Raw genomic sequence first — 27,192 nt, forward strand, 5'->3', positions numbered from 1 at the left:
GGTGCTGCGGTAGTCTATTCTCCATGGCCATATTTCCAGTTGCTAGTACGTACTCTAGGAAGAACCCACCACAGGGATTGGGGCCATGAAAGACGCAACTTCATCGTGTGAATCTATTTCTATGAAACCGAAAACCCAATGACCTTGTGTACGGCTACCTCTAGTACTTCTGGCCACCCCCGCGGGCGTTGTAGCTACGATGTAACAAAACTTCCTATCGTCTGCACTTAGCATCGCTGAACGCACTTCCAATAGTACTGTCCGATTGCAAGACATCAGAGACGGTCTGGTATGAGCAGGTAGGGTTGAGATTGGACAGTTGGTGATCCGCTGACTACAATCACAAAGAATTGGTTCATATCGATCTGGCTTTTCTATGAGTCTCGCAGGTACTCTCAATACATCATTATCCCATCAACCTTATTTGTATTTCATCCGCCAGTAATGTTACTAGTCCCATGTTGCCCGAGGGAAACTGAGAGCGTTATGTCGGCGATAGTTCGTTGGCGTCATGCGTCCCAGGCGACACGTCTAGCAGGACAATAGCGTCACTTAGGAAAGACTGGCAGGGATCAGGAAGTAGTCAAATCAACAGAGACTGTCAGAACTTGAATACACATGGTATTCCCCGGTAAATCGTTCGATGTATACAGTTTCAGGCGACACACCGTCACTTCGGCCACCGCAATACAAGCAAGAGCAAATACACCGCAGAAGTCGCAAGGAATATGCTCGTCGAACCTCGCTCCTTGACATCGACTCTCTGAGCTCAAGTTGCCACCACGATAGCTGCAGCTCACTTCCGAAATTTATCTTAAAGAGCGTCCTCTCGTGAAACAATCCTCTATGCTGACACAAGATGAGGTATGCGGAATTCGAATGTTTTACGTGGCATTGTACGGTCACCATTTGCAAAGAATTTAGGAATGTTTCAAGGGCAGGGAAAAATACTGCTGCTGACCTGGTATTGCATCAAACAGGTGAAGATAGACGATGTCCCTCAAGTTTGACGTGCCGTGCGTCGCCAACGCGACAACAGATCTGTGTCGGTCATTGCTGCCAATGATGCCAAAGCCTCTGACTGGACCCCAACGGTTTGAGTTCAAGCTCTAACATACGTGTCGAACGGCCGTGGACGGTTTGGCCTATCCCGGAAACGTCATTTGGTAGCGTCATGATGTGAGCCCATTTCGTTGAGTATGGCCTATAATTGGCGTTGAACAGTGGGAAACGTTGCGTGAGAAGCAGCACAAATATGAGTTTCTCCGTCACTTGGGCAAGTATTGTATCCATAACCGACAACGTGGAAGAGTTGCAGGCGGCCGTAATTGCCGTACAGTTGGGGGACCAATGGCTCAGTGGCATTCCCTGGGAAAGGATACCACCAGCAGGTTGCAAATGCCTCTTTAATGACTGTCTTTCCCATTGTACACTGAATAAAACAAACTCGTGACGGATTTCCGTAAACGGATATATACAATTAGCTTATTGGATACACAATGTACAGAACGCTACTCAAACAAGCTTACACATGACAGCAGCTTTTATGACCTCAATAGTTGCCGGTCCCATGAATTTTGTGACCCTGAATCATCTCTTGCCCTCCCATGAATGGCCGCAGTACCTCCGGTATGGTCACAGAGTAGTCATGTTCATTCCACGAGTTCTCCAGTATGGCTGCTAGCACGCGAGGAACAGCGAGAGCCGTACCGTTGAGTGTGTACGGGAACTCGAGCTTGCCGCCGGTCTTTCCCAAGCGAACCCTGGTGTGAAGCCGTCGGCTCTGGTAGTCAGTGCACATGGATGTAGACGTGACCTCACCCCACCCTTCGTGCTTTTCGCGCCTTGAGGGGAAAAAGGCCTCGATGTCAATCTTTCTGGTAGCGCTGGCGCCGAGATCGGTGGTAGGCATCTCCAGGACGCGGCAGTGCAGGCCGAGGCTCTGTAGGATCTCTTTTTGAATAGACAACATTTCTTCAAAGATCGTTTTGGAGTTCGAGGGTGTGTCGGCGGCGAAATGTTCCTGCTCGTTGGTGTCTGGCAGCGTCCATGCGAACATCTCCACCTTGGTGAACTCGTGGACGCGGTAAAGCCCCTTCGTATCGATACCGCGGGCACCCGCTTCGGCGCGGTAGCATCGTGAGACGCCAACCGTCTTAAGTGGAAGTTCGACGTCTTCAAAAGTCTGGTTGGCTTTCATGCCAGCGAGTGGTATCTCAGCAGTACCCGCGAGTACCAGCTGCGGCTTCGCCTGGTCCTTCTCCGATTGCTCGATTGCATACACCTGTTGTTCACCGTTCTGATCCCGTGGCTGGAACCCGCACGCGGACGCAACGTGCGAGTATACCAGCGATGGTGGTGCCACGGCTTTCCAGCCCCGATTCCTTGCAACAGTGAGCGCGTACTGCACAAGCGCCTGCTCCAGCATCGCCGCATCGCCCACCAGGAAGTACCAGCCCCATCCTGATGTCTGCGCCGAGGCCGCAAAGTCCAGTATGCCAAGCTCTGAGCCAATGTGTACATGCGATCTCCAGACGCGGTCTGACTGCGAAGGCTCGGGCTCGGGATGGTCATTGATGTATTCGAGGAGTTGCGGCTCGGTGCCAACGGGCGTATCTGTGCTGCTCAAGTTCGGCAGGTCCTGAGCGAGGTTGTCAATCTCTTCTTGTAGCACCACTTCCTTTGCCTCGATGGTTCCAATCTCAGCTTTCAACGCCTTCGCTTCGTCGATGAGCAATTCTCTTGACTGTCCCTCTCCCTCGCCTGCGCTGTGCGAGTTTGCCTTCAGCTGCCCACGTATTTGGTTGTTCCTTTCCCTCAGATGGCGGGCATTTTGTTGGAGCGCAAGCCATTGTTCGTGGAGCTCGATGATGCGCCACGAAGATTTGCTGTGCGCCGCGTAGTTGCGGTCGATGCAGTTCTGTTCGTACAAGCCAGGATTTTGGCGAATGTGCTTGATGTCGATTGCAGGCTTCGGGGCGAACGCGGGTCTGGTATATGCGCGGCGAGCTATGCGTGGTGCTCGAGTGGTCGTTCGTATGATTTGGAGCTGCGTCCGGCATGCCGCGCATGTTGGCGGGAAGAGGGTTTGCAGCGATCTCATCTTTGAGCCATTTGAATTTATACAGATACCAAAAGAGCCCAGCTAGTGCAAGACACGACACGATGTTCACCCAGTTTGGTATCAGGTGAGCATGTTCTCTGGAGCTACCATGTCGGAACTTTTGCGCAAGCTCCGTTCGCCAAGCAGGACCCCTGCTTCCCCACAACATGTCCACGCTCATGTAGTCTAGGTACGCGTCCACTCGTTGCCCACATGCTCTCAAGTTGGCATTTATTCCTTTCGAGGGAATGGGTCCAAAACATGGTGGTTCACGAAAAGAGATGACCACCTGTTTCGAGTACAGTCTACCCGAAAACCACCAATCGCTTGCAATTCTCTCCCTCTTCGTTCAGGTTAAGCGTATTTCCCAAAGATGCACCTGCATCTACGTTGCAATCGCCTACTTAGCCAAAGCGCCTGTATAGCCATTCTGGAACGCACATGCTGATATCCTATATATCAAAGCCTCGTCGCGCAAGATAACTGTGGAGTAGGGATTCTGGAGTCCTTGGTCGAATATGTTGATCAGGTACAAGGTGGGCAGCTGATGAGAAGACTGATTTCCGTCCATTGGAATCGAAGCGAATTGAAAGCAGCCACTTACCCTGGGATGCAAAAGACACCAAGCTCTAGACAATTGTCGTCGCTGTCACTCTTCGGTCCAGGCCGAATGTAGTACGCAGGCTAATGCGCGCCTCATGTGGCGGTGTACATGGCCATGCATCCAAACGCCCACCTGTCAACGTTAGCCCATGACGTGGTCTCGTGAGGCGCACACGTCTTGGTTCTGAGCACCTTGGAAGCGACACAGGCAGCCAAGTGTATTTGTGACGATATCGTGTGAGGTTACTAGACCCATGTGTTGTTAGTTGCGTGAGTGCCTGGCCGTGCCGTTGTCTGATTGAAGGGCTTTGTTCGTCTGTGGTCTGCGCCGACCGAGGCACAAGACCAGACCTGCATCCATCGCTGAGCGCCTGCGGAGCTGACCAGCACCTCCGCTGCCGCCCGCTGCCTTGGCCACCCACTTCGCACATAAACACACGTCGTCTGCCAGGCCGCCTCGCCGCCCGCTCTCGAGCGCTGCAGTTCTCCGTGCTCGTCACTATCGCTACCGCCCGTTACCAAGCACGCAGCACTCCCTTGCTTGAGACGACCCGCGGACCGCGTCCCACCATGCACGACCCGTTCCCGTTCCCATGTCCGGCCTGGTTACGCCAGCTCACCGAGCCCTTCGCAGACTACGTCTCGCTCCATACTCTCCCGCTGCACATCCATGAAGTGCTCTTCGCCTTCTCTCTCTACTATGCCGTTAACCTCATCGTCGCGCCGGTGTTTTCACGCTATTTCTTTCCGCGGACATACAGCAGCCTCAATGCCCGCACCAAGCTCAACTGGGATGTGCACATTGTGTCGTTCGTGCAAAGCACCATCATTTGCGTGCTCGCCCTCTGGGTCATGGCGAAAGATGAGGAGCGGAGCGAGATGGACTGGGCTGGCAAGGTGCACGGCTATACCGGTGCCGGAGGGCTGATACAGGCGTTTGCGGGAGGGTATTTCCTGTGGGATCTCGTCATCACGGTTCAGAACATCAGCATCTTTGGGCCGGGAATGCTGGCGCACGCCGTCTCCGCCCTGTTCGTCTTCTCGCTTGGCTTTGTACGTTCCCTTCAAGCTATGCGCACCTTTTGGAAAGCTAACAAGTGTACCAGAGACCCTTTGTAAACTTCTACGGACCCACGTTTATCCTATATGAGCTCTCGTCGCCCTTTCTGAACATTCACTGGTTTTGCGATAAGCTCAACATGACTGGCTCGAAGCTTCAGTTGTACAACGGCATCCTCCTGCTCGTCACCTTCTTTGGCTGCCGCCTCTGCTGGGGCTCCTACCAATCTGTGCGCGTCTTCTCCGATGTCTACCGCGCGATCTCAGCCGGCGAGTTCGTCCTGGAGGACCCGGAGCTCGGCAAGCTCAACAACGGCACCACCATCGATCCCAGCGCCATCCCGACATCCGACATTATGCAGTTTGCTGGCGACCGCGCCGTCCCACTGTGGCTTGCGGGATGCTACCTCTTGTCGAACTTCACACTCAATGGCTTGAACTGGTTCTGGTTTGGTAAGATGATCGAAACGATCAGGAAGCGATTCGACCCGCCGCTTGGCACGAAGAAGCCCGAAGCGAAGGAGGCGGAGAAGGAGCAGGTACTCGTCGAAGGCATCAGCCTGCAGTCACTGCCGCCAACACCCTATGCGCAGACGAGTGGTACCGACGTGAATGACTACATTGGGGCGGTGAAGGTGGAGAAGAAAGCGAACCACCTAGAAATTGAGCAAATGGAAATCCGGAAGAGGACTGGCGAAGACGGGAGAACAATCAGCAGTGCGAGGGCTGCGTAGTGTGATTGCGAGGCGATAGGTTCTCAATCTCGTTCATTTCTTTTATGCATAGCATGGGCGGAGATGGTTTTACGACGGGGATACTGCGGGCGTAAGTGTCTAAGAGAAGGTGCTTCTTCGTAAGGATGGTACATAGGGTTCGCGTAGCAGGAAGTGTTCTTCTGCTATTAGCAAGTACAGGTTAGTTGGTTGGATACCCAGCAAGCCTTCTGTAATGCACATGCAATCAGAACATTCATCACACCACAGAGTGCAGACAGCCAGGAATCTCCGAGCTTCGGCCGCTTGCAACCCCTCCCCCGCAGTCCCACACAAACACCAAAATACCTTCTCCGTATTTCTCTTAACAGCAAACAGGCATCCTATAGAACCTGACCATGATGTACGGTATTTATAATGATAGACTGAAGCATCGCGAACTGACATAGAGGTGAATTCTTCTTTGGAGATTCATGGAACAGATGCCCACTGCTGTGACTCAAGGATGCGCACTGTGGTAATTCGGCGTATTCAAAAGTACTCAGCGGGGGTGAAATCTCGAGTATCCAAAGACCCGTGTGCTTTGAAAACACGCATGATATGACTGGTAGAGAAATCCGACCGAAAAGTGAGCTTTCTTTTCCACGTCGCCACAGAGGCCCATCCGCCTCTCCTCAAGAAGTCAAGAAGCGCAGAATACCACTTTCGAGGAGCACGTTGCCGCGTGGAAAACACCTTGCACGGATTCCGCCGTCTCTTAGGTACTTCTCTTGACTTTTCCTACCTGTGCCGGTCGGGTTGTCGCAAGATAACATTTTGTTAAGGCTGTTTGGACACCCGCAGGCTTTGAAAAATCCAAGTGCATTGCACGATCTATATCCTGCTACAAAAATACAGGATCAACCCGTCAAACACCCCAAGAACGCGCTGAGGCCATATCAGATATTTTTGGAGGCCTGGCCTGCTTTTCCGATGGAATGTCGATGCGGCGTTCCGCGCAGATATCTGGATCAGCCAACCTTCGATGCGCACCAGCACCAACCGCCGATCCGCCCTAAAGCTGAAGCGCAACGTTCGCGCGCACAGACTAGCGTTTGCAATTCCAGGTTTTCTAGGCCGCCACAGCCACTTTTCGCCGTGTGGCCCGTTTCGCTTTATTCCAGTCGTCTGAAAACTCATTGTCTACATATACCGTATTATTCACGTACACTTCGTTCTTCGGAACATTTGGTCAATTTGAAACGATACAGAGAAGATTAGCATGGCCCCTGCACTAAGGATGACACGCTCAATCAAAGAGAAGCTACCATTTTTTTGTGGTTTTGCGTGAGTTCGAGCCTCCGACTGCGCACGGGTTTGCATTCTTTTTTTGTTTTGCTGGCGACCACTTCTTGACCACGCGCAAAGAGCGCGCATACTGTGACTTCCATAGTGTCGTGCTTGCTTCCAGTTTGCCCACAACATGGACGCTACTTCTACCATCGCCTAGAGCTAGACTTGTGAAGCGCTGGACTGCGCTTCACCTGGGTCAACACCAGGTGACATAGCGTTTTCGCATCACAGACCTCCACCTCATATCTGTACAGCTTACAGTAGCCCAGTGTACGCCTTTTCGCTGGCGATGCCCCTCTTCCGCGGGCACACACTGGACTGTGGTGCTGAGCCGGCATCGTTCAACTGGGTCAAGGTCAGCGTGCGGAGATCTCGCACACATCCCAGCGAGATCGATTACAATCAGAAACAGTCTTGCTTCGAATGCTATAATTCAGAGGAACGCTGGAGTCACCACAGGCTGGCAAGGGCATCGGTGTAGACCGCTACACGAGCAGAGGGCAAGGGTTGAAGAAAACCCACTTGCCCATCTGCAGCGTTCCAAACAATACTGGATCAAAAAAGAGTACTTTATAAAACGCCTCAGATCGAGTGCTTCTCTGTTCCCTCCCAATGTCCGAGTAGTAGACCTTCCCATGTCTCCCGCTCCACGACATCTGCCGGATGCTGCGTATACACAGCGCGAAGACGGCCCAGGTCCTTGTTTGCTGGGTACCGGCGCCGAGGTCTGGGCTCCTCGGTGTCCATATCTCCTAGCCAATCCACCAAACAATTGCAGCGAGGGACGCTTTTGTCGGCATTGCCATCCATCTAGACCCAGTTGTACCCGTACTTGACAACGGGAGCTCCATTGTAATTGCCATATATCTTGATCCCAAGTCATCCAGATGGGTCATTGTACTGAGGACGCAAAAAAGGCCTTGTATAACAGAAATTGTATGTTTGCTCCCAGGCGGAGCAGGCTCGCCGTGGACCCTGACCGTATTTTCTTCGAAACGGTTTAGCTGCCATGATGGCACTATCAATACCATTCCAGCATGGGTTCGGCATTGCTTGTAGCCTGAATGTTATCTCTATCATCATCGTATGAAATCAGGCTCCCATAGAAGGCGACTGCACAGCACCCATTCTAGAGTGACATACATCCTGTTCACAACAAAGACGTAGTCCCACATAGCCTATCCTGGAGTAATACACAACCTTCTCGCACCACAGATCCATTCCTTGTCACAGCCCTGTCCATGCCAGCCGCCGCAGGATCGAACTCACGCGAAACAGAAAGAAAATGGTAGCTTCTCTTTGCTTGGGCGTGTCATCTTTAGTGCAGGGGCCATGCTCCAGCGACGCTGCGGGCCGCCATACGGACTGAGCATCTTGCTATCGGTCCTGTGGTTTCCTCAGCTTGCTTTTTTCCCATGGCGACATAACGCGTCCTAGAGTAGCATGATGGCCCTCAAGTCTCTATGTACTATATTATGCGTTGGTCTCAGGTGCAGCCCTGCATATGGAGCCGGAGGGGACAAACTCGTACGAGTTATAACAGGAACCGTTTTGAAATGATGCTTGAAGCACCAGGAAACTCGCGCAATACTTCACGGTACGGACTCCTCTTTCATCTCATCATTTGTGCAGTTCGCAAGATTCGTTACCGTTGTGAGTGCGCGATGGACGGCGTGTCTGCCACCATTGCGCGGGTTCGCGCCTTCCGTTCCCTCGATGTCAGCAACACCTCAGCATCCTTGGCTCTGCACCAACAACACCATCCTGTACATGTTAACAGCTCGACAATGCACTATTCAGCGCACAACATCAGAGTTCTGTCGATCGACTTGCCGCCATTGGGGATATGCGCTTCGGAAACGCCTTCAATCTATCGAACACATATCGTCGCTGATGACGACGCTTGGAAGGGCATGCAAAGTGCTACAGCTTCATGAGGTTGTCACGACCATCGTGAAGCGCCTCGGCACGTACGAAAGTGTCGCATTGTCCCTTTTGGGTTGCGGTATTGCCGAGCCTCTGCGATAGGAACTGCAGGATGATCCCTTTGTAATCTGGCGAAGCTGTAGGTATGCAGGCCACAGATTTGAGAATCTATATGCTGACGAAAATGCAGTGCAGCGGTGAAACGATTGGCCTCAAGGTGGACAAGACCGCCGGCGGGCCCGAAGCCATGCGAACTGCGACAATGATCACACCAGCGATGAGAATCCTCCGACGCGGGCGGATGCGGTGTAATACTCGACGGGTATTTCATAGCCTTACGGCTTGACGTCACGCACTACCATTCGCGATTTCCATCGTGCTGCTCACCGCCGAAGCGCGCAACTCGCAGCGACCTAGCGTCTGACCGCGGCCACCGCCGACGAGACGGCCCGTTCGCGATGGCTGTGCGAGGGATAGCTGAGAACACGATTGGCTGATGCTTACCGCTGATGTACACCGCCACAGGTTCTGCCTCTGCTGCGCAGGCATGTCCGATTGGCTCGAGAGGGTTTTCCGACAACATCGTGTGCACTGTCAGCGGAAAAGCGATCGCACCAAGACGGTATGGGCCTAGCTTTAGACCCCAAGGCCGACTGAGCCTCATACAGGCCCTGAAGCGCGGACGGGGCAGACCCCTGCGCAGCTGTTAATAGATACGGGCCAATCATTCACCGTACGCGCCACACTTAGCCACACGATACTTTCATGCTGCGAATGCTACGTACTGCTGCGATGCGGGGTGGGCTGGCTAACTAATATGAAATGGCGGCCTCGTCGCCTTTGCCGTTTTTCTTGAAGCTCAGATTCACTGGTCCGTTGTTTCGTGAACCAGCTTCACGATCGCAACAATAAACAACAAGCGCGCAACCTCAAGACGGATATCATACACGAATACCATTTCCGGCAGGACACACTGACCAGGTGCTGGCTACCGACACCAATCAGGCCGGGGAACCCTACTGTTCACCCAATCAAATCTCAAGATCCTGGGCTACCGGGATCCCGGGGCTAAGGTGACCAAGATGCTTTCTCCAAAGGACATTGGCTCCAAGGCCAATGCTTCCAGCATCTGGTCCTTTGACTCTGGATACGAAACGAGTCGTGCAGTGTCACCGTCGGTATGATAATTGACAGGCTCCGAATAGCGCATGTTGGCTGACGTTCAACAGCTTCAGGCCCACGCTCCAAACAACACTCGTCCATATCACACAAACAATCACACAAACAATCACACACCGGTAATTTTCAATGCAGGCGATCTCTGGAGTGCGCCGGTTGGTCTCCCAGTCGTTTCACATGGTAGAAACCAGCTGATGGCAACGCTACAGAGCGATTGTACTCGAGTGCGGGAAGACTCTCTTGTCGACCCGATTACGACTAGATTGAATGTCTTCACCACAAGTGATGCACCGGATCACAGTTTCGTGCTCCCTGACCTCCCAGTCTTCGACCGGACCTGCCTGGAATGTGAAGTTTGGCAACTCACGAATCCTGGACAACAAGTCAAATGCCAAAAATGTCGGGCACACTCAATTCACCAGGCTCTACCTACAACAACAAATCCTTTGTCACCAAACAAAGATGCTCTCCCAAGACTAGACATTCCTGGTGATATGCACGGCAAAGGCCTCAAACGTCTCCGTCCTGCATCACGCTGCTCGATCTGTGAAGCTCCTCTTCTGGTTGAATCGGAATATTGTCCCAGCTGCGATCCAGACCAGAGATTTCCGCCATCGTCACCGTCCTCTCCAGCGCACCGTGTCAAGCGTTCTCGTGCGGGTCGAAATTCTAAGCTTCCGATTGCGGCGTTAAATCGACTACAGTCCTGGTTGGATGCAAATAAGCACAATCCTTACCCAACTGCCGATACAAAGCGATGGTTGGCGCAGGAATGTGGAATTACCGAGAAGCAAGTGAACACATGGTTCACCAATGCTAGAGCCCGGCAGATGAATAAAGAACACGTCGAAAGCGGAAGCGAGGTGGATGGGGCAGACGACAGCGAAGACGCAGAGGCTCCACAAAGCGACATGGGCATTGCTGGATTCATCCAGGACAAGGCTCATGCAGATTCTACTCATCGTCGCACCTCTGCTGCCGTAAGGCCCTCACGAAGGGGAAAGAAGAAAGACTATCGACGTGCTCATCATGCGGAGGCACCTCAAACTCCGCTTCTGCTTTCGCCAGCGTCGATGACAACGTCACCTCTCGATCAAACACTTCCCGTGGACCAGGAGATGTGGCAATGCACTTTCTGTCTCAAGGCTTTGGTACCAAAATCATGGCGGCGGCACGAGGACACACAACACAGACCCAAGACTTCAGCTGCGCGGTGGACTTGCATGCTACATGGCGCGCGTCTGAGTTTTCCGAACCGGACCAACTCGGGCTCTGTATGCGCATTTTGCATGGCCAAGAATCCAACGGAAGAGCACTTTCTGCAGAACCACAGGATTGACGAGTGCTGGAAGCGGGATGCAGCCGACCGAACGTTCTATCGGCCAGACCATCTGCGACAGCACATTAAGAATTTTCACAATGCCACTTTGTTTGACATCGTTCAAGCGCGCTGGAAGACAGCTGCGGAGCCTGTTGCAGAAGGGTGGACGTGCGGATTCTGCGGTGACCGCCTGGAGACCTGGGACAAGCGGGAGACACACATTTCGAACCACTTCAAAGAGGGCATGACAATGGCTTCGTGGAGAGATTACTCTGACGTGGGCACGCAGAGCGACAAGAAGAAGGGCAAAGGAAAGGCAAAAGAAAAGGAGAAGATTACTGCTCTCAGCGGCTCCTTCCTAAACATCTTCCGACGTCCAACTCCTCAGCAACAGCAGCAGCAGCCTCAAATGCATCCACAGAGCAGTGCTTTCGAGAACCCCTTCCAGCCGCTGCCTATCGAGCCTCAAATCCACAACTACCAAGCCACAACGTCACAATGCACATCAACAAACTACGAGTCCGCATACACCTCGTCAACAGCGCCGATGGGTCTCGGTATATCTCAAGCCCCCGTTCTTCCCGATATCCCCCATGTCAGCCCGCTCGTCGTTACGCAACATGATTTCGAAACCGTCGGCAACTACGTGGAATGGGCGCCAATGCCGACATTCGAACAGCAGATGCAGTATCAGCTTCCAAACACGAACACCTATGATGCGTCAGTCCCTACTACAACCATGCAGCCTGATTATACCAGTCTGAATGCATTCGGTCTCGATCTGTACGGAAATCCGCTTGAATACCAAGGATCATGGGTTCAGCAACCAGCCTCATCACAGGATCCTCATCAGTATCCGCAGTACCAGCGGCGGCAACAGTAGTTCAGCTGAAGCGGTTGTACGCGTCACAGGTGACGTGCGCTAGCTGTGGGCTCTTCCGGTGGAATCGTAGCCTGGCCCTTGGTCCTTTAGTGATCGAGTTGTTTTCTCAGTTTGCGGGGGTTTTGATGCGATTGTTTCCACGCGATGCTTTTTCGTGGCGCTTTATACACCCTGGGATCGGGCGTTTAGTGAGCTTTCTTTTGGTCATTTTCGCTCGGTTGCTGTCCTTTGTTGTAGACTGAATGGGACGTTCCAGCTTAAGTGCTAGACTTTAGTTTATTGGGTTCATTTCGTGTCAAGTCCTCCAACATACTCCGACCATTTTAAATGTCTGTTAACCACACTCTTGCTTTGCCCTTGAGTTACAGCGCAGGTCGCTGCTGGTATAAGTTCATCTCAAAGACGGGCATGGTCATAGGGTATCGAGCATTGGAGCTTCGTTTCGTTAGGGAGTGACGTGAGCATGAAAGTCGACGGTGGTATGTCTTCTTGCGTGTGATAGGTATTGGCCACACCGTTCTACGAGCTGCTTTACGATATACACTGGGACACTCTTCATATATTATGGCTTTCTGTCTGCATACATGATCATTCTGTGCAAGCGCTCAATTGTCTTCGTCATTTCCCTGTTACGTCCGCACTCAGTCCCCGCCGCGCTTCGCTGCCTGCCTAAATTGCCGCCCTTCTACACAAAGCGACGATCCCACCTCTCCCAGTGTTTCGGCGTGATGATCGTCGGCTCGTTGACCCGCGCACAGACCCCAGCCGCCGTCGCCAGTGTTTGTCGCGTCGCCCGCCGCCTTCACCCGCCGCACAGAGCGCTCAAACGCGCGCGCCCGCCTTCACTTTTCCCTTCAGTTTTGCCTTCACTACGCTCCCAGTCACCGCTGGATCACGACAATGTCTCTAGATCACGCGCTTCACCTGGCTTAAGTTCACTAGGCGAAATTGTTGATCCGGCCGCGGCCAGAGGTGTATATAAAGCGCGCTTCGCCCGCCGCTCTTCCCCTCTCCTTTCATAACTTCTTCACTTCTTTGGCCTGTGGCGGCGTGTGCGCAACACGCTCTTCAATTTTCCTTCTCTGCATCGGTGGTGGGACTTGTGCCTTCCCTCTTCGGCACTCACCTTCACTTGACATGAGTTCGACTTCTACCTCTTCCTTTGGACCACCTTGTCGACTTCATCATAACAGCCATGTCGACGTCACCATACCTTGTCGAATTTCTCACATCATGTCGACTTCATCACAACATGTTGACCCTCCCACATGTCGACTTCATCATACCTTGTTGACCTTCTCACAACATGTCGATCTTCTCACATCAAATCGAGCCTCTCACAGCATGTTGACTTCATCACGCCTTGTCGACCTACTCACATCTTTTTAACACCTTCACATCTTGTCGACTCTAACACAAGACCAAAACCACGCCACCCGCCGCCACAGCCCTGTACCGACCGGAACTAAATCGAACAGTGGAAAACACTGGGCACCGGACATGGCACCGCGCCATGGGCGCTCTCCATCTGTGGATGGTCCAGCGTTGAGCTCGATCGGCCTCAACATCATGGGCATACCGGAACCGAACAGAACAGGGTGTGGTTCGAGGCCACAGGGTCCCTTGCGCTTGGATGCGGGTTTGCTTTCTTCTTGAACTTGTTGGTGGAAGGATATGATGGTTGGTTGGTGGGACAAGAGGTGGGCAAAATCAAGGCAAGTCAACAGTCCAAAGACCAAGGGTTGTCTTCAGCTCAAGTTGCGGGCCGTGTGGAATCTGAGGGCTTCATTGCCTGGCCTACCCGCAACCTCTCACCTGAGCCCCCTCAGAGTTTGCTGTTCGACTGGGAGTCTTGCGTTTGTGGGCCGTGTGGAATTTGAGGGCTTTGTGCCTGGCCTACCCACTTCGCAACTCCGTGTCTGATGCGCTGCGGTGGTTGTTGGTGAATGGTGTATGAAGGATGATGGATAGACTATGGACTCTTGGTTGGAACGTGGCTTATATCTTGGTCGGCTGAGACATTGATTTGGTGTTTGACTTGGAGAGGACGTCCATATGTTCTTGTTGGGGTTGTGCATAGACAATGTGCGCCTGAAATCGATCAGACTTCTCAAACCACCTGCTCTTTTCATTTCCTCGCAACACATGAATACTTTCTGTGATAGGACGTCACTCACATTCATGACGTGGTATCATACAACCATCACCATCGCCCAAGTGTTCCGTTATCAAGCGCATACAAGCCTTCCTATTCTAATGCTCTGTCTCGCCCCGCCGATCCCTTTCTTTCCATCCTCTATACCTGCACATGAAACCTCACCCTCTCTTTCCACTTACCCCCAAACCTCTCCTTCAGCGCGCCCTCCTCGCCCTCCATTGCCCACGCGACCACCTCTTCGATTGCACTGCTCCCTAGCTCCTCGAGCGGCAGCCAATGTCCCGAATCCTCCAACACTACAACCTGGCTATCCTTGGCGAGGTAATCACCCACCCCACCAAGCGCCAGCTGGCTCTCAAACGCCGGGTCGTCAGCGCCGTACACGATGGTCGCAGGCGCCTTGAGCGCACCTGGCGGACCATCATCAAACAAGCCTGCGCCTGAGCCACCTGAGCCGCGCTTGCTCGAGGACTGGATCTCCGAGAGCGCAACAACAGTCTCGATGGATTTCTCCCAGGGGCCGCGGAAGAGGCCCTCGCGGTAGATGCGGAACTTTTCTAGCATGCCATTGTTGGGGAGGCGATTCTTGAGGGATGCCGCGTAGCCGTTGGGCTCGTCAAGCTGGGCAAGGGCGGGTCCTGCGGAGGAGGCCATAGCGTCGCCTGCCTCCTTGGAGGTGAGCTTGCGGTATTTGCTGGGGGCGAGGCGTCCGTGGCCAGCTTTGTGGAGGAGGCGGAGGAACCAATAGTTGCCGAAGGTGGGGAAGATGGGTGCGAGGGGATAGGGTAGATTGAAGATGACTGCGCGTGATGTGTCAGCATCAACGGAGCGATATCAACGCAGTACAACATCATGCAGCAAACCACAGTGGCACGTACAGACGTAGAAAGAGCGCCTGAACTGGCTCAGGACTGGCTTCATCGTGTTGTACGCATTCTTGAGAAGAGAGATGCGAGTGGGCTGACGCATGTAGGTGTGAAGCATTTGCTTTGCGGATGCAACCTTAGCCGTGGTGTTAGAGTATGCATGCTCTGGCTGTGTTGTTGTCAGTTCATCCCCACGTGCAAAACAGAACAATTAAACGTACGATCAAAACACTGGCGATCACCCAACGATCGGCAAGCTGTGATGCCTCCGCCGCAAGCCTCGCCCCGATGACAGCTCCCCAGTCGTGTGTGACAAGCAATATCTTCGCCTCCTCCTTCAGGTACTTCTCTCGCATGCCCAGAATGAACTCTGCCATGGTTTCTAAGACGTCGTTGGCACTGTACGTGTTGATGCCCTCACTCCCCCCGTAGCCGGGTAGATCAACCGCGATGAGAATATGGGAGTCGAGTGACGAAGCTCCGAGTATTTTTTTCCACAGAAGGAAGGAATCAGGAAAGCCTCCACCTCATCAGTATCCATTGAGATGCCGGGAAAGCAATGCCCTTACCGTGAATGAACACAGCAACGTTCTGCGGCTTGACAGCATCATCCTGCGAAGACCGAAGGCTGTCTTTCCGCAACAGCGAATCCGTCTTGACGACCTGAACCAAGTACAGTTAGCCCGACTCAAGCATTCTGATTGCTCCCTCTTACATAGTGCAGCTTGACTCCATTCCTTAGCGTGAAAAACCGATGCGAGAACCCGGGCAGAGGATTGAGCCCAACGCTCCAGTATTGTTTCTGCGCTGCAGCAACTTAGCTTGGACCATCTATCAAAGGACCAAGCATACCAATCTGCACCTCCTTCACAGCTTCCTTGCTAGGCCGCTTGAAGAAGGCCCCATCGCGCAGGCCCGCTAGCACAATCACACCGAGCAGATTCGCAGCCGCATACACAAACGCGAAGCTCTCCCACACGAGCTGTGCGAGCATAATCGTGTGCTGGCGGCAACAAGCCCGGAGACGTCGAGATGTGCAACAGCCTTACTCGCGGGCGTGGTCAATGTGGGAAGAGACGAGCAAGTACGCAGTCTTCCGTGTGGAAGATTTTTCTGGCGGGGCAGATATCAGTCGCAATTCAGAGTCAATCAAACAACGAGACCCCAGACCAACCCGAGTGAAGTGAGGTAGGAAGTAGGACAGCGCTGCGCACACGCGTACGGTATGCTTGTGACACTAGCACGGGGCAGATGATTGCTCCCGCCGCAGGGTCCACAGCGCAGGGTCGTGAGGGCAATGACGATGGTTGGCCGGCACCGCGGTGCGAGCCCGCCCGTCCTTGCCGCTTCTGGATAGCTGCGTCTGCGATCAACACCGCAGGCACAGCCCTCTGGCCTCTGGATTTGTACGGAGCGCGCCCGCGTCGTAAATGTCGTGCCAGCGAGGTGGGTTGGCTGAACGGGTATATGATGGCGACGTTCGCGCGGTCTGGGGTAGAGCACGGGCAACGTCATGCGTACCACCCTACAAATTAGATCGAGATGCGGCACCGTACCTGCGTAAGTTCTAGAGGTAGGCTGGCGCTGGGCTTCAGCGGGGATATAGCAGCGCAGCAGTGACCTCGGATGCATTGTAAGCGGCGTTGCGCTCCGAACTGTGATGGTGTGTTTTGCTTCCTTTCCGAGGCTCATGTATGTGCATCTGGTGAGCTGAACATGGACAGAAGGGAACACAAAATCGCAGAAAGACACAGGAAGACATGTTGCAGAAGGAAACAATGCGGAAATAGATCAACAGACGTACCCGCAGGTATAGAGCAGGAAACGAGTGTAGCCTTCAAATCAGAACGGCCACCCTTCTCGCTAGCTCACATCAACAGAGAAACATCAAGCTCTCATTAGCACCCAACCCAAGAACACCACGCTCCAAAATCCCACCCATCACTACTCGAACTACTCATCCTTCCGCCCCATGGCCCTAATTCTAGCCCCCCAGAACCACAGCACCGCCGCCATCGGCAACCCCACAAGAAGCATGACCAGCGCCACGAGGCTATTCACCCACCCATACCCGAACGCCTCATACATCTTTGGAGCCCAAATCGGCACCAGGAACCCCAGAATATTTTGCAACAATAACGTCGCCGCCAGCGCGCTCGCGCTGAGTTCCTTGAACTCATCCACCTGATACGAGTTCACCGCTTGCGCGGTCGTGAAGCTGCCGAGCGTGAACAGGCCTATGCCAAAGTCGACCATGACCCATGAAAGGCCGTGCTGCGCGGACCAGCCGTACCAAAGGAGGCCGACGGGCATGAGGAGAAGGCCCGAGACGAGATATGGGACGCGGAACTCAGGCTGGCCGACGCCCGTGTTGCGGCGCTTGAGCATGGCGAAGATGCGGTCCAGGATCTTGCTCCCGATCTGTCCGTTGATGGTTGCACCAATGGCGACAGCAATGTAATGCAAGCTGCTGGTGAACTTGGAGGTATGATATTTCTCGGTATAGAGTTTCGAGATGGAAGACAGCATGATGCAGTATGCGGCCATATCAAGTGCGAGAACTCCGGTGATGAGGTAGACGATAGGTCGAGTCACAAAGAGCCGGAAGGGGCGGAAGAAATGTTCGCCAAGATCGGTCTCTTGCTGTGCGGCTCTCATGGATTGCCAGAGCTTCCATAGTGGCGACGTCGATGCATGGGCAGCTTTTGCTGCGCGTTTCTGACTGAGAAGAGAGGGGGCGTAGGTTTCTTCGAGCAAGAAATATCCCATGACAACGACGGCAGTGTTACCGATACTCAAGGTCCAGAATATCCAACGCCAGCGAAGTTTCTGCAAGACGAGCCCTCCTAGAATAGGTCCTAATGCTGGGCCAAAATACGTCAAAGACGATACGACGGCTAAGGACTCGCCGCGATCATCTTCGTCAAAAAGATCCTGCATTATAGGTACGGCGAGCTATGAGTAGTCGATGTCAGCCACATGCCCATGAAGGTGCAGACTTCAAAGAGACGACTCACTAATATGTTGACGCTGGCACCTATACCGGCCATCAATCGAGCAACCACCAACAACTGTGTCGAGTTTCCCACCGGGGCAATAGTGTTCCAAAAGATAAACCATGTATTGCCCGCTATCCATGCGGGCCGCCGTCCCAAAATCTCTCCCAGTGCAGCGAAGACGAACTGTCCGATCCCGAAACCCAAGAATGTTATCAACATAATCAGCTGTGAAACAGTATCGTCGACGTGGAGTTCGTGTTCGAGATCGACCAGTGCTGGTGCGATCATGCTCGCGGACATGTAGGCGACGAGCTGCCCGAACGAGGCGATGGTACCGATCCTAAGTTTGCGTGCGAATCGCCAGTTGTAAGGGTCATTTGGATCATCTGGCCCATCTTAAGTAGCCTAAAAAGATCAGTGATGGAATACCCCAATGGACCGCATGGATCTATACTCCATATTTTCGAGAATACTTCTTCAAAGTGGCATCTCCACTGTCAATTGCAATCTCAACGTCGTCATCAGGGGGAGCTGATTGCATCACAGTACTAGTTGATACTGAAGATAGTGGAATCCGTTCTTGTGAGGCCATGGCTAACGATCTTGGAAGACAGCTTCACTGACGAGATTTTCAGATAAAATTGGAATGCGACTTCAAGTCTTATCTGCTCCTTTATATAGAGACGAACATAGAATCGGTTTCCGCACTCTTTGTTCATTTTCGTTTACTTCATCGACCATGACCAGGAGTCACGTGGCGAGCGATGAGCGTGGTTAGTAACCACTTGGCACAAACGCCCACGCCGCGACTTTACGGTAGGGCAGACAGCCTTCTTCTTTAGGACTGGCTGCGCCGCAACAGAGTGGGATCCTTATCATACATTGCACCTGAAACCCTATGCATCAGCATCGTACCCCTTCACCGAGTTACGTCTTGGCCTCGAAGGAGGGATGCCCCATGGGTAACGCCCTGCTCTGCGCGTTCGCGACGATCTGTAGGAGAGACTGTCATCTGCTGCCGGAGTAGCTAACTGCATTAAGATGCCTAAGCTATACGAGTGCATCGTGGCTTGCTCTACAATCCATTACCTTGCAGTCCGTCCATACCCATCATCATTTCATCGTGTACATAGACAAACACTGCGGCAGACGCGGAAGGCACGTGGCGCGCGCGGCAAGGTACATGCTGTATACACATCCCGGTGAATGGACTAGAAAAGGGGAAAATTCTGATTTGCCGTGGCCGTCTTCCCCGAGGGCCCAGTCAAAATTCGTGTTTCAACCGCTGTGCAACAACTGATGCATCTACCAGCACGCATATATGCAGCCCGTTTCCCATAGCAATCGAACGGATGCAAAGAGGCTGTCAGAGAGCCGCGCGGCGCCCAATCGCTGGCTTTTGGGTTATTTGCAGACGGAAGTAGTAGGTAGAGACGACGTGTCCTAAGCTCCGAGGAGCGAGCTTCCTCGAGAGCGTTGACAGTCCTGAATTTACCTGAGTTCTCCAGTTCCAAGTATGTGAGAGCCAGCAGGACATCCAGCTGCTGAGAGGCTGTCACCGGCTTGGTGCTGAGCGCAGGTAAAGCAGTCCAAAGGTTACGTCTGCGAAGTATGTGGCAGGTTTGGTGGTGAAAAGGGTATGCACCTCCACATAAATTGTCGGCAAGAGTTTCTCAGATCTCGCTCGTCAGGGACCAATGCAATGGATCATCGCGCGTGGAATCGAGCCCGAAGAGGTAAATGTTGCTACCGCGCGGCGTAAATGCAGGACCCTATGCATGTTGAATGCCATTCGCTAGTAAGCCACATGTCGTCCAATGAGGCGGAATGAGGTTATGATCGCTTGGTACTGACCACCGAATGCAGAAATATGGTGGTGTCTAAGCGCGTCATCTGCGTAAGTATCAAGGTTCCGAATGTCGGGCTCCGTACCGTGCCATTGGACCTTCGTCTATTCGTCGTATGTTACACAGGCTTTGTCCGTGAGCACGGTCGGCTATCGGTCGCGAATAATGTCCATTCGCCCCGGACGAGTGTAGCTCGGCCAGGATCGGACGCCATCCGGCCCTTCAGGGCATTGAGCCCTATACAAGTCGGCACTGCCGCGAGCATGGCCAGTCTCCCTTTGACAACTCAGATGCCTTAACGGCCACCGCTTTTTCGACTGTGCCGTACATACATGCGGAAATTGTGAGACGTTGTGACCATGTGGACAGTGTTTCCATTTCCGCCTTGGACACGGGTGGGAGTTACGCGACCTTGAGACTGCACATCCCGCACTAAACTAACTTTTGGCTGTTTTCGAGATGCTTTGCGGCCAGTTCTGGAAAAAGGTCTGGTGAGAACAGCCTACGAAGCGTATGGCCGTAGAGCTCGCAGGAGCTATACCATTGTCATTTCAGGTACTCCTGGGCTGCGAGGGCTGACGAAATTGACATCGACTGTGGAAAGCTTTGAGCTTTTGAGGCCTTTTGCCGTGCCGTCTGCGGGCGTTTCCAGCAGCGAGTGCAATATTGACCAGAGGAGCCCGAGAAGAACCGGATGCAGCTCCCGACTCTTGGTCGGTAGTTATATCATCCGCGGGCTGTTGGTACAATGCCAGCGGCTGGACTGCGCGGCTGTTGTTAGCGTTGCCGGACGGGACAAAATGAAAAGATCTAGTGGGGTGGGAGAAGCTCAGATTCCCTGCGGATGTTGCTTTTTCTGATTAGAAGATGAGTGAACATGTGGACGAGGACAAGGCCTCAGTCGCTCGCTTCCGAATCGATCAGAGGCAGACGAATGTCACGCAATTGCAGTGGATTCATCAGCGTCTTCCCGTGGCGCGTAACTGCTCGCAGCTTTCTATCGGGGCGGCGAGCGCTTCCCGGTACCGCTTCAGTCGTGCGACACGCCTTCTTCACGTCTACTCAGTCTCACCGAAGCAGCCCTATTGAACATGTGTTTCTCGTCGGGAACAATATTGAGTACGTCTCGCGGCTGCGTCGCCAACGTTCTGACCTAAAGCCGCGTGGGAGCGGTGGCCCCTCGCCAGTGCTGACTCTAACGCTGTCCAAATGCCGAGTCGTGCTGCGGGCTAGATCACCAGATCAGCATGGAAATACTCAAAAGCGTACCCGAGGACCTATCACTTCTGTGTTGTCTGTCTGGGCCCTACACATGAGGGGCGTCCACCATTAGCTGCTCACCGTCTCTTCTACCGGGATCTACATCATGGTGAGCTTCGTGAACTCCTGCTCCTGCAGCCTTTAATGCATGCACATCACGTTGTTCTAATGCTTTCATGTGATACACACGACGAGTTTCGGGCCTACGATGATTTCCCCAATCCAAGGGCCGGAATCGGAGCCTCCTCCTCCTTCTTTCCCTCCTTTTCGTGACCTCGAGACCAACCCTAGTGTTGATTCTCTCTTTTTTTTGACTTGGAGTCCAAACTAAACGCTGACATCCCCCTCTTCATGATATGGGCCCGACCAATGCTGTGCTGTGTTCTGAACCCTGAAGTCATGTGAATGACAACTCGGTGCTTGTTCTGTATCCCGAAGGTCGGCGAGGTTGCCCTCCACAGTGCATTGTGCGAGATAGAGTGCGGACGGAACGCATTGCGACCTTTCAGAACGCGTTTGCGATAGCGACTGGTCCTCACGCGCCCATGCCTGCCACCGCACCACTAAACACCCTTCCTATTCCCAGCAATTTCTCCGCAACTTTCTTAAGGTCTTCCGACTCTAGTCTTCCTCATCTCTTCAACTTCAACTTCTCCTGCACACTGACCTCCGCCGCCCTCTGCACCCTCAGATCCTCCAACTCCCTCTCTACCCCCCTATTCCTCCTCACAGCCTCCTCTCTCTTCTCCATCCTCTCCCGCACAACACCCATCCTGACCTCAATCGCCCTCCGCACCGCACTCTCCAACCCTTTCCGATCTACGATTCCCTCTTCCGCAATGAACTTGCGCGCAAACTCGTCTATGCTCGTTGGACTGGGTCCGGGCCCGCCGGTATGATAGCCATTCGCGTGGGTGAGGAGGACGCCTGGGATAGGCGAGGTGTATGTTCGTAGCGCACTGTCGAGGGGGACAGGGAGCGTTGTGGGATTTATGACCGGGATGGAGGGCAGAGGTGTTCGCGGGGCGGCCGGTTCATTTTCCAGGACGGCGGACATGAGGGCATTTTCGAAAGCTTCCGAGTAGGCGATTGACGCAGGGGAGTAGTCGATGACGGGGGAGGTGGGCTCGGCGTGAGGCGATTCGGGGGAGCCTTCGGCGTCGTTGTCAGCGTCCGGGGTGAGGGGCGCGTTGGGCATGGGCGTGTCTTCTTGGTGCGCCATTCTGGCTGGGGGCTGGCTTTGGGTCTGGCCTTGGAATAGAAACATATGCGATGCGACGACGTGTATCGTGGTGCTAGTGCATGGTGTTGAGCTTGAGCTTCGTTGTGGAGATGGACGCATGTGCGCACAGGCCTCCCGTTCGCGCCTATTCGTCTTTCCCATCTTCATCGCCAACTGCGAATCCCACTCGCACCTTCACGCCACCACCACAAACTCACCGAAACTCCTTCACCTGCCACCCGTCCGCAGCCATGGCCGACAAGCTCCGCGCGCAGCAGCAACTCGAGGCGCTCCAGGCCCGCTACATCGGTATTGGATCCGCCGACACGTCTAAGCATGAGTGGACCTCTAACATGGCACGCGACTCGCTTGCCTCGTACGTCGGACATCCGCCGCTGCTGCAGTACATGAGCATTGGCATGGGACAGCCGAGGGAGAAGACGAGGGTCCAACTCCTGGAGCGCATGATCCAGCCCGTAGGACCTCCGCCTAAGGTACGTCTCAATTTATGAATGGCAAAGTAGAAGGGGTTTGCATGAAGGTTTTGCTGACGATTTTGTAGCAAGACGACTGATCACGGTATACTGCAATAGCGATTTGACAAGTGGAGCAAACCTGGCGTGCATACGAGGCAAAGACTACTTGGGCACATCACGGATGCGGTTACAAATGTGTGGAGAAGGCGCAGAGAAGGACGCCGATGTGCAATGGGGCTACGGGTGAGAGGCCCACAACTACACGGGCAGCGCTGCTCGACGTTGATGGTTTGGGAGTTGTTCTCGAATTCATGTCCAGATACCCAGATAGTACCTGCCCCGTCCCTAGGCGTCTACATGCCCCCGGGAGCGGAATGCCAAATGCCGATGCCGCAGCCACATTTTGGCTGGGATGCCGACCATATGTCCTCTGCATATCTTGAAGCTTATCCAACCTAGTCGCTATCACTCGCGCTCCCCGTTGGCCCATCGTCGTCATCCGCAACCACATCGCCACCTGCATTCATTGCATACTCTGCTTTCTGCAGTTCCGCTCTCAGCACGGTATTCCTAGGGTCGACTAGCTCCAGCGGCTTCAGCTTGGCTTTGTTCCGTATCCTGGGGTCGCAGCCGGCGTCGAGGAGGATGTCGACAATGGGGTGGCCCGCGGACTCCCAGTCGGACTTGTTGAGCGAGTTGACGTAGCGCACAGCTTTGTGGAGGGGGGTGTCGTGTTCCATGCGGTCGATGTTGTCGATTTCGACGCCTTCTTGATCGAGAAGGATGTCTAGGATGTCGTCTGCAAAACATTAGCTTTGTTTCCATATGCTTCGTGTGCTGCTGCTTCTTTAGCTGCGAGCAATGGGTCATCCCTCTGACGTACAGCTTCCGTACGTCGCGGCAATGTGTAGACAGCCGTTGCCCACGCCGTCAGCGGCCTTGTTCAGCGTCTGCGCGACATGCTCCTTCTCCTTCTTTCCAGCTGCTTTCGCTTCTTTGGCTAGGTCGGCCAGGGCCTCTTCGAGGAGAGACGTGTTGTCACGGCGGCATGCTTCGAGAATCACCTCGCGAGGGGAAGCGCCCTGTGTTTCTAGTCAGAAATCGTTCGCAAGGCTCTGGTGGGGTGTCTTTACGGACCTCCTCATCGGCCATACTGAATAGCTTCTAGAGTCTGGAGATCTTAGAAGAACAGCTCGGTACTGCAACCCAGGCGCGTACTTGAGGGTAGGATGCGGTGAAGATGCGCGGGGGCGGGGTGGATCAGTTGCAAAAGCGGCAGCGACAGGATGACGTCGTGTCTCGATTGGAGATCACGCTCCTTGATTGCCTATAGAAGATGCGCAAGAAGAGTAGAACAAGTCAACGACGCATACACACTCTGTCACACATGGCAGCGAACCCGTCTCTCCGCGGTCTTCGTACTCCTGTGGCTGAAGCATCCGCAGCCCCGCGCTATCCCCTTCTCGCCGCTAGCGCCCCAGGGTCCCGCCATAACTTTTTGGCCTGCCGTCACTCGCGCATCTCGTCGCATTCGCGCTGCAAGTGCTGCCCGCCATGTTGATCTGTGAGCCTCCTACTGCCTATATCGTGCCTGCATTATATTAACACCCGAGGCAGTCTGCCCAAACTGCCACAACATGCTCCGCGTGTCCCAAGTCCCGCCGGGCGACCCCTCAACCGCCGCTCTCGAAGGTCGCTCCCGCCTCGAGTGCCTGACGTGCCCGTACCAACACATCCTCACCAAGCAGCTCTTTGAGCGCAAGGAGATTACGCCCAAGCAACCTGACGATGCGCTAGGTGGGGAGGGAGCTTGGGACAATGTTGACAAGACGAATGGTATGTGGGACGACAGCGAGAGTGAAGATGGGATGGAGGCTGATTTGCAACAGTGCAATGTCCCAACGATAAGTGCAGGAATTTCGAGGCGTATTGGTATCAGTTGCAGATTCGGTCTGCTGATGAGCCTATGACGGCGTTCTACAAGGTACGTTTGAAGAGATCCTTGGCATGGAGAACTTCATGGGCTGACGATTTCACAGTGCACCAAGTGTGCCAAAGAGTGGCGCGAGTGATCTCTAGAAATGGTTTGCTTTGTCAGTCCTGCGTTGCGCTCTGGAGTCTTGGGAAGGGCATGTGCTTACGATATACCCGGCAATATTTCCTTCTGGTATCTGCTTCGACGATATCATTACTATGGTCCACCTACCTGTCCCGTTCAAAATCCTACGGCATGAATTATGTAGCTGCTCGAATTGGTCCTCTCGTCGACGTTCTCGACTTGAGATGTGGGCAACGACGTGCTGCCTAGAACGACAGATTGATCTCTACGTGACCTACCGAGTAACCCCAGGCTACCTTTCCAAGCGGGAAAAGGAAAATATGATCCACATATCAATTCCGAGCAGCAAGAGCGCCCTCAGACACGGCCTTAGGGACCGCAAGTGGCCCCGGGGCGACCGTATCACACGATGACAGACCTAAGGCGGGTCAACATTGAGCATTGCCTACGAGCGAATGCGAAGACTTTCACCAACAAGGATATAAACGCAGTAATGGGCGACCGAGAGCAGTGGTTGCGTTGCTCTGCAGGACATCCAGGTGTTGGCCAATGAGGATCCACCACCACCCTTGTCAATGGCTGAGCGCACATTTGTGCGCTCACTCTTCTTGTGTGCTCGTCGGCCTTGTGTAGCAACACACTCACCTACTTTATAACGCGATCCCTTACAATCTGTTACCCGTTTGTCATTACTGTCAACGTCTTCAGCAGGCATGTCTCATTACCTACCCTTCAGCGTCTCGGACGATGAATTGGAAAGATCCACGCGTAGCTCGGATTCATTCGAGTATGCCGACAGTATTGAAGGCACATTTTACGACGCGTCTCCTAGCAAAGCACCCAGAAAAACCTCATACCACGACCAACGACCACGACAACGCCGCAAGCTGGACGACCAGGGCCCACGGTTAGCCTGCCCATTTGCAAAGCACGACCCTCTAAAACATCGGCAATGCTTCAGATACGACAAGATGGACCAGATCTCCAGACTCAAGTAGGTCGATTTCATGAACATAGTGACACCCTGATAACTGACACTGCGGCATAGACAACACCTACTAAGAGTCCACCAATTGCCCATCCATTGCGTACGCTGCTCGCAGACGTTCAGCACGGAAAGCAGAAGAGACTCGCATCTCCGCAGCGTCCCGGGCTGCAGCATACAACCAAACCAAGCTCACCTTGGGATCACTGAGACGCAGAAATCGCAGCTGGCTCAGCGCGTCTCCGCGAAGAATTCAAAGGAAAAGAACTGGTACCTGATATATGAAATCCTCTTCCCAGGTTCACCGAGACCTGATACTCCATGTATGCAACAAAACCCTAACCACTACCGGTCTTGATTTTTTGGACGGTCACTAAGGCTGCGCAGTCTTGGACAGCACGCAATTCTCCGAAGAACTATTCGCTGTTCGCGAGTACGCAGCGCGGGAAGCGCCCACTCGCATTGCACAGCTGGCCTCGGCACTCAAACATGACGAAAGGTTTGCCCCAATACCCCCAGAATACAAGCTACGCATTGAGGTCTTTGCCCTTGCCGCAGTGAAGGATGTCTTGGATGCTGTGGTTGACAAGTGGTTACGCGGCGGCGTGTCGGAGCAGACGAACCCACCAACTCCAGTTCATACACTAGATCCACCATCGCCTAGTCTGTCTTGCATTACGATGAACCAGTCTCCTTCTAATACTCGACAGTCGAGCTCTGGGGATGAGGGCGGTGCATTCGACATACTGCCTTCCCTAGTGGAAGGGACGAAATCTTGGAGCAGCCCTGAGGAGCCTTCGCGCCTCGATTGGCTTTCGATGGTTGCTGACCTCGATGCGAGATCTTGGGACGATTTATTGAATTCTTCTTTGGATGGCGCGTTGCAGCAGCCGCTGAAGTAGAGAGCGGGGTTCAGGAACCATCACATAGGCTAGCACGAAACCTTGGAATTTAGCACACTCTGTTCTATAGGAATTCGCTCTACAATACAGTTATAGAGCTACATCTTAATAACGTATCTTGAAAGTACAACAATCCTACTTTTATTAGTCAGCCACAGTCAGAAGGACTTCGGGGTGATAGGCCTTGTTCCTCTTGTGCAATACACGCGAGAGACTTGCTGAATTGCACGGACGACGCAAGATTATGGTTGCGCGTGTGACGCTTGCCGTTTCCTAACAATGTATACAGTACCTTTGCT

At 53.5% G+C, this 27,192-nt stretch overlaps 11 protein-coding genes across 11 annotated transcripts; 6 read left to right on the forward strand and 5 right to left on the reverse strand.

The window, feature by feature from the left end:
- Positions 1–1,340: 1,340 nt before the first annotated feature.
- Positions 1,341–3,203, reverse strand: CC84DRAFT_1159334 (seryl-tRNA synthetase). Its single transcript, XM_018177203.1, has one exon. It carries the CDS (start codon positions 3,101–3,103, stop codon positions 1,553–1,555), a length of 1,551 nt encoding a protein of 516 aa, XP_018042288.1. The 5' UTR covers positions 3,104–3,203; the 3' UTR covers positions 1,341–1,552.
- Positions 3,204–4,018: 815 nt separating this feature from the next.
- On the forward strand, positions 4,019–5,757 carry CC84DRAFT_1134098 (DUF887-domain-containing protein). The gene is made up of 2 exons (XM_018176010.1): positions 4,019–4,759; positions 4,813–5,757. Exons 1-2 carry the CDS (start codon positions 4,277–4,279, stop codon positions 5,497–5,499), a joined length of 1,170 nt encoding a protein of 389 aa, XP_018042289.1. The 5' UTR covers positions 4,019–4,276; the 3' UTR covers positions 5,500–5,757.
- Positions 5,758–8,204: 2,447 nt separating this feature from the next.
- Positions 8,205–8,868, forward strand: CC84DRAFT_1159336 (uncharacterized protein). Its single transcript, XM_018177204.1, has one exon. It carries the CDS (start codon positions 8,274–8,276, stop codon positions 8,745–8,747), a length of 474 nt encoding a protein of 157 aa, XP_018042290.1. The 5' UTR covers positions 8,205–8,273; the 3' UTR covers positions 8,748–8,868.
- A 669-nt stretch (positions 8,869–9,537) lies between these two features.
- CC84DRAFT_1254294 (uncharacterized protein) lies at positions 9,538–12,455 on the forward strand. The gene is made up of 3 exons (XM_018184449.1): positions 9,538–9,914; positions 9,966–10,070; positions 10,125–12,455. The coding sequence occupies exons 1-3, from the start codon at positions 9,819–9,821 to the stop codon at positions 12,117–12,119; spliced, it is 2,196 nt and encodes a 731-aa protein (XP_018042291.1). The 5' UTR covers positions 9,538–9,818; the 3' UTR covers positions 12,120–12,455.
- A 1,776-nt stretch (positions 12,456–14,231) lies between these two features.
- Positions 14,232–16,406, reverse strand: CC84DRAFT_1134101 (alpha/beta-hydrolase). The gene is made up of 6 exons (XM_018176011.1): positions 15,996–16,406; positions 15,859–15,950; positions 15,713–15,806; positions 15,365–15,663; positions 15,156–15,312; positions 14,232–15,077 (listed from the first exon to the last, which is right to left on the reverse strand). Exons 1-6 carry the CDS (start codon positions 16,135–16,137, stop codon positions 14,416–14,418), a joined length of 1,446 nt encoding a protein of 481 aa, XP_018042292.1. The 5' UTR covers positions 16,138–16,406; the 3' UTR covers positions 14,232–14,415.
- A 606-nt stretch (positions 16,407–17,012) lies between these two features.
- CC84DRAFT_1192300 (MFS general substrate transporter) lies at positions 17,013–18,734 on the reverse strand (the record flags this gene model as incomplete). The annotated part of the gene is made up of 3 exons (XM_018181241.1): positions 17,013–18,098; positions 18,161–18,528; positions 18,638–18,734. The coding sequence occupies 3 exons, from the start codon at positions 18,732–18,734 to the stop codon at positions 17,097–17,099; spliced, it is 1,467 nt and encodes a 488-aa protein (XP_018042293.1). The 3' UTR covers positions 17,013–17,096.
- Positions 18,735–21,880: 3,146 nt separating this feature from the next.
- On the reverse strand, positions 21,881–22,471 carry CC84DRAFT_1211555 (uncharacterized protein; the record flags this gene model as incomplete). The annotated part of the gene is made up of 1 exon (XM_018182386.1): positions 21,881–22,471. The coding sequence occupies one exon, from the start codon at positions 22,469–22,471 to the stop codon at positions 21,881–21,883; it is 591 nt and encodes a 196-aa protein (XP_018042294.1).
- A 176-nt stretch (positions 22,472–22,647) lies between these two features.
- CC84DRAFT_1159343 (splicing factor 3B subunit 5/RDS3 complex subunit 10) lies at positions 22,648–23,365 on the forward strand. Its single transcript, XM_018177205.1, has 2 exons — positions 22,648–22,965; positions 23,034–23,365. Exons 1-2 carry the CDS (start codon positions 22,723–22,725, stop codon positions 23,043–23,045), a joined length of 255 nt encoding a protein of 84 aa, XP_018042295.1. The 5' UTR covers positions 22,648–22,722; the 3' UTR covers positions 23,046–23,365.
- CC84DRAFT_1159345 (ankyrin repeat protein-like protein) lies at positions 23,166–24,348 on the reverse strand. Its single transcript, XM_018177206.1, has 3 exons — positions 24,085–24,348; positions 23,831–24,029; positions 23,166–23,746 (listed from the first exon to the last, which is right to left on the reverse strand). Exons 1-3 carry the CDS (start codon positions 24,097–24,099, stop codon positions 23,403–23,405), a joined length of 558 nt encoding a protein of 185 aa, XP_018042296.1. The 5' UTR covers positions 24,100–24,348; the 3' UTR covers positions 23,166–23,402.
- A 127-nt stretch (positions 24,349–24,475) lies between these two features.
- On the forward strand, positions 24,476–25,505 carry CC84DRAFT_1192303 (uncharacterized protein). The gene is made up of 4 exons (XM_018181242.1): positions 24,476–24,511; positions 24,565–24,783; positions 24,837–24,931; positions 24,987–25,505. The coding sequence occupies exons 1-4, from the start codon at positions 24,502–24,504 to the stop codon at positions 25,017–25,019; spliced, it is 357 nt and encodes a 118-aa protein (XP_018042297.1). The 5' UTR covers positions 24,476–24,501; the 3' UTR covers positions 25,020–25,505.
- A 75-nt stretch (positions 25,506–25,580) lies between these two features.
- CC84DRAFT_1201068 (uncharacterized protein) lies at positions 25,581–26,971 on the forward strand. Its single transcript, XM_018181701.1, has 3 exons — positions 25,581–26,000; positions 26,055–26,314; positions 26,379–26,971. Exons 1-3 carry the CDS (start codon positions 25,720–25,722, stop codon positions 26,891–26,893), a joined length of 1,056 nt encoding a protein of 351 aa, XP_018042298.1. The 5' UTR covers positions 25,581–25,719; the 3' UTR covers positions 26,894–26,971.
- The last annotated feature ends 221 nt before the right edge of the window (positions 26,972–27,192 follow it).

Source organism: Paraphaeosphaeria sporulosa (assembly GCF_001642045.1).
Source record: "Paraphaeosphaeria sporulosa strain AP3s5-JAC2a unplaced genomic scaffold CC84scaffold_1, whole genome shotgun sequence".
Classification (NCBI taxonomy): Eukaryota; Fungi; Ascomycota; class Dothideomycetes; order Pleosporales; family Didymosphaeriaceae; genus Paraphaeosphaeria; species Paraphaeosphaeria sporulosa.

Coding starts and splice junctions, on each gene's coding strand:
- CC84DRAFT_1159345 (XM_018177206.1), bottom strand. Junction 23,747..23,830: donor TGCCGCGACGTACGGAAGCT/GTACGTCAGAGG, acceptor AATGTTTTGCAG/ACGACATCCTAGACATCCTT.
- CC84DRAFT_1159336 (XM_018177204.1), top strand. CDS start 8,274: ATGTACTATATTATGCGTTGGTCTCAGGTGCAGCCCTGCATATGGAGC.
- CC84DRAFT_1254294 (XM_018184449.1), top strand. CDS start 9,819: ATGCTTTCTCCAAAGGACATTGGCTCCAAGGCCAATGCTTCCAGCATC. Junction 9,915..9,965: donor GTCGTGCAGTGTCACCGTCG/GTATGATAATTG, acceptor GACGTTCAACAG/CTTCAGGCCCACGCTCCAAA. Junction 10,071..10,124: donor GCGATCTCTGGAGTGCGCCG/GTTGGTCTCCCA, acceptor GCAACGCTACAG/AGCGATTGTACTCGAGTGCG.
- CC84DRAFT_1159343 (XM_018177205.1), top strand. CDS start 22,723: ATGGCCGACAAGCTCCGCGCGCAGCAGCAACTCGAGGCGCTCCAGGCC.
- CC84DRAFT_1201068 (XM_018181701.1), top strand. CDS start 25,720: ATGTCTCATTACCTACCCTTCAGCGTCTCGGACGATGAATTGGAAAGA. Junction 26,001..26,054: donor GACCAGATCTCCAGACTCAA/GTAGGTCGATTT, acceptor ACTGCGGCATAG/ACAACACCTACTAAGAGTCC. Junction 26,315..26,378: donor ACCGAGACCTGATACTCCAT/GTATGCAACAAA, acceptor AAGGCTGCGCAG/TCTTGGACAGCACGCAATTC.
- CC84DRAFT_1192303 (XM_018181242.1), top strand. Junction 24,784..24,836: donor CAATGTTGACAAGACGAATG/GTATGTGGGACG, acceptor GATTTGCAACAG/TGCAATGTCCCAACGATAAG. Junction 24,932..24,986: donor CTATGACGGCGTTCTACAAG/GTACGTTTGAAG, acceptor ACGATTTCACAG/TGCACCAAGTGTGCCAAAGA.
- CC84DRAFT_1134098 (XM_018176010.1), top strand. CDS start 4,277: ATGCACGACCCGTTCCCGTTCCCATGTCCGGCCTGGTTACGCCAGCTC. Junction 4,760..4,812: donor TCGTCTTCTCGCTTGGCTTT/GTACGTTCCCTT, acceptor CAAGTGTACCAG/AGACCCTTTGTAAACTTCTA.
- CC84DRAFT_1134101 (XM_018176011.1), bottom strand. CDS start 16,137: ATGCTCGCACAGCTCGTGTGGGAGAGCTTCGCGTTTGTGTATGCGGCT. Junction 15,807..15,858: donor ATGGAGTCAAGCTGCACTAT/GTAAGAGGGAGC, acceptor TACTTGGTTCAG/GTCGTCAAGACGGATTCGCT. Junction 15,313..15,364: donor TGATCGCCAGTGTTTTGATC/GTACGTTTAATT, acceptor ACAACAACACAG/CCAGAGCATGCATACTCTAA.
- CC84DRAFT_1159334 (XM_018177203.1), bottom strand. CDS start 3,103: ATGAGATCGCTGCAAACCCTCTTCCCGCCAACATGCGCGGCATGCCGG.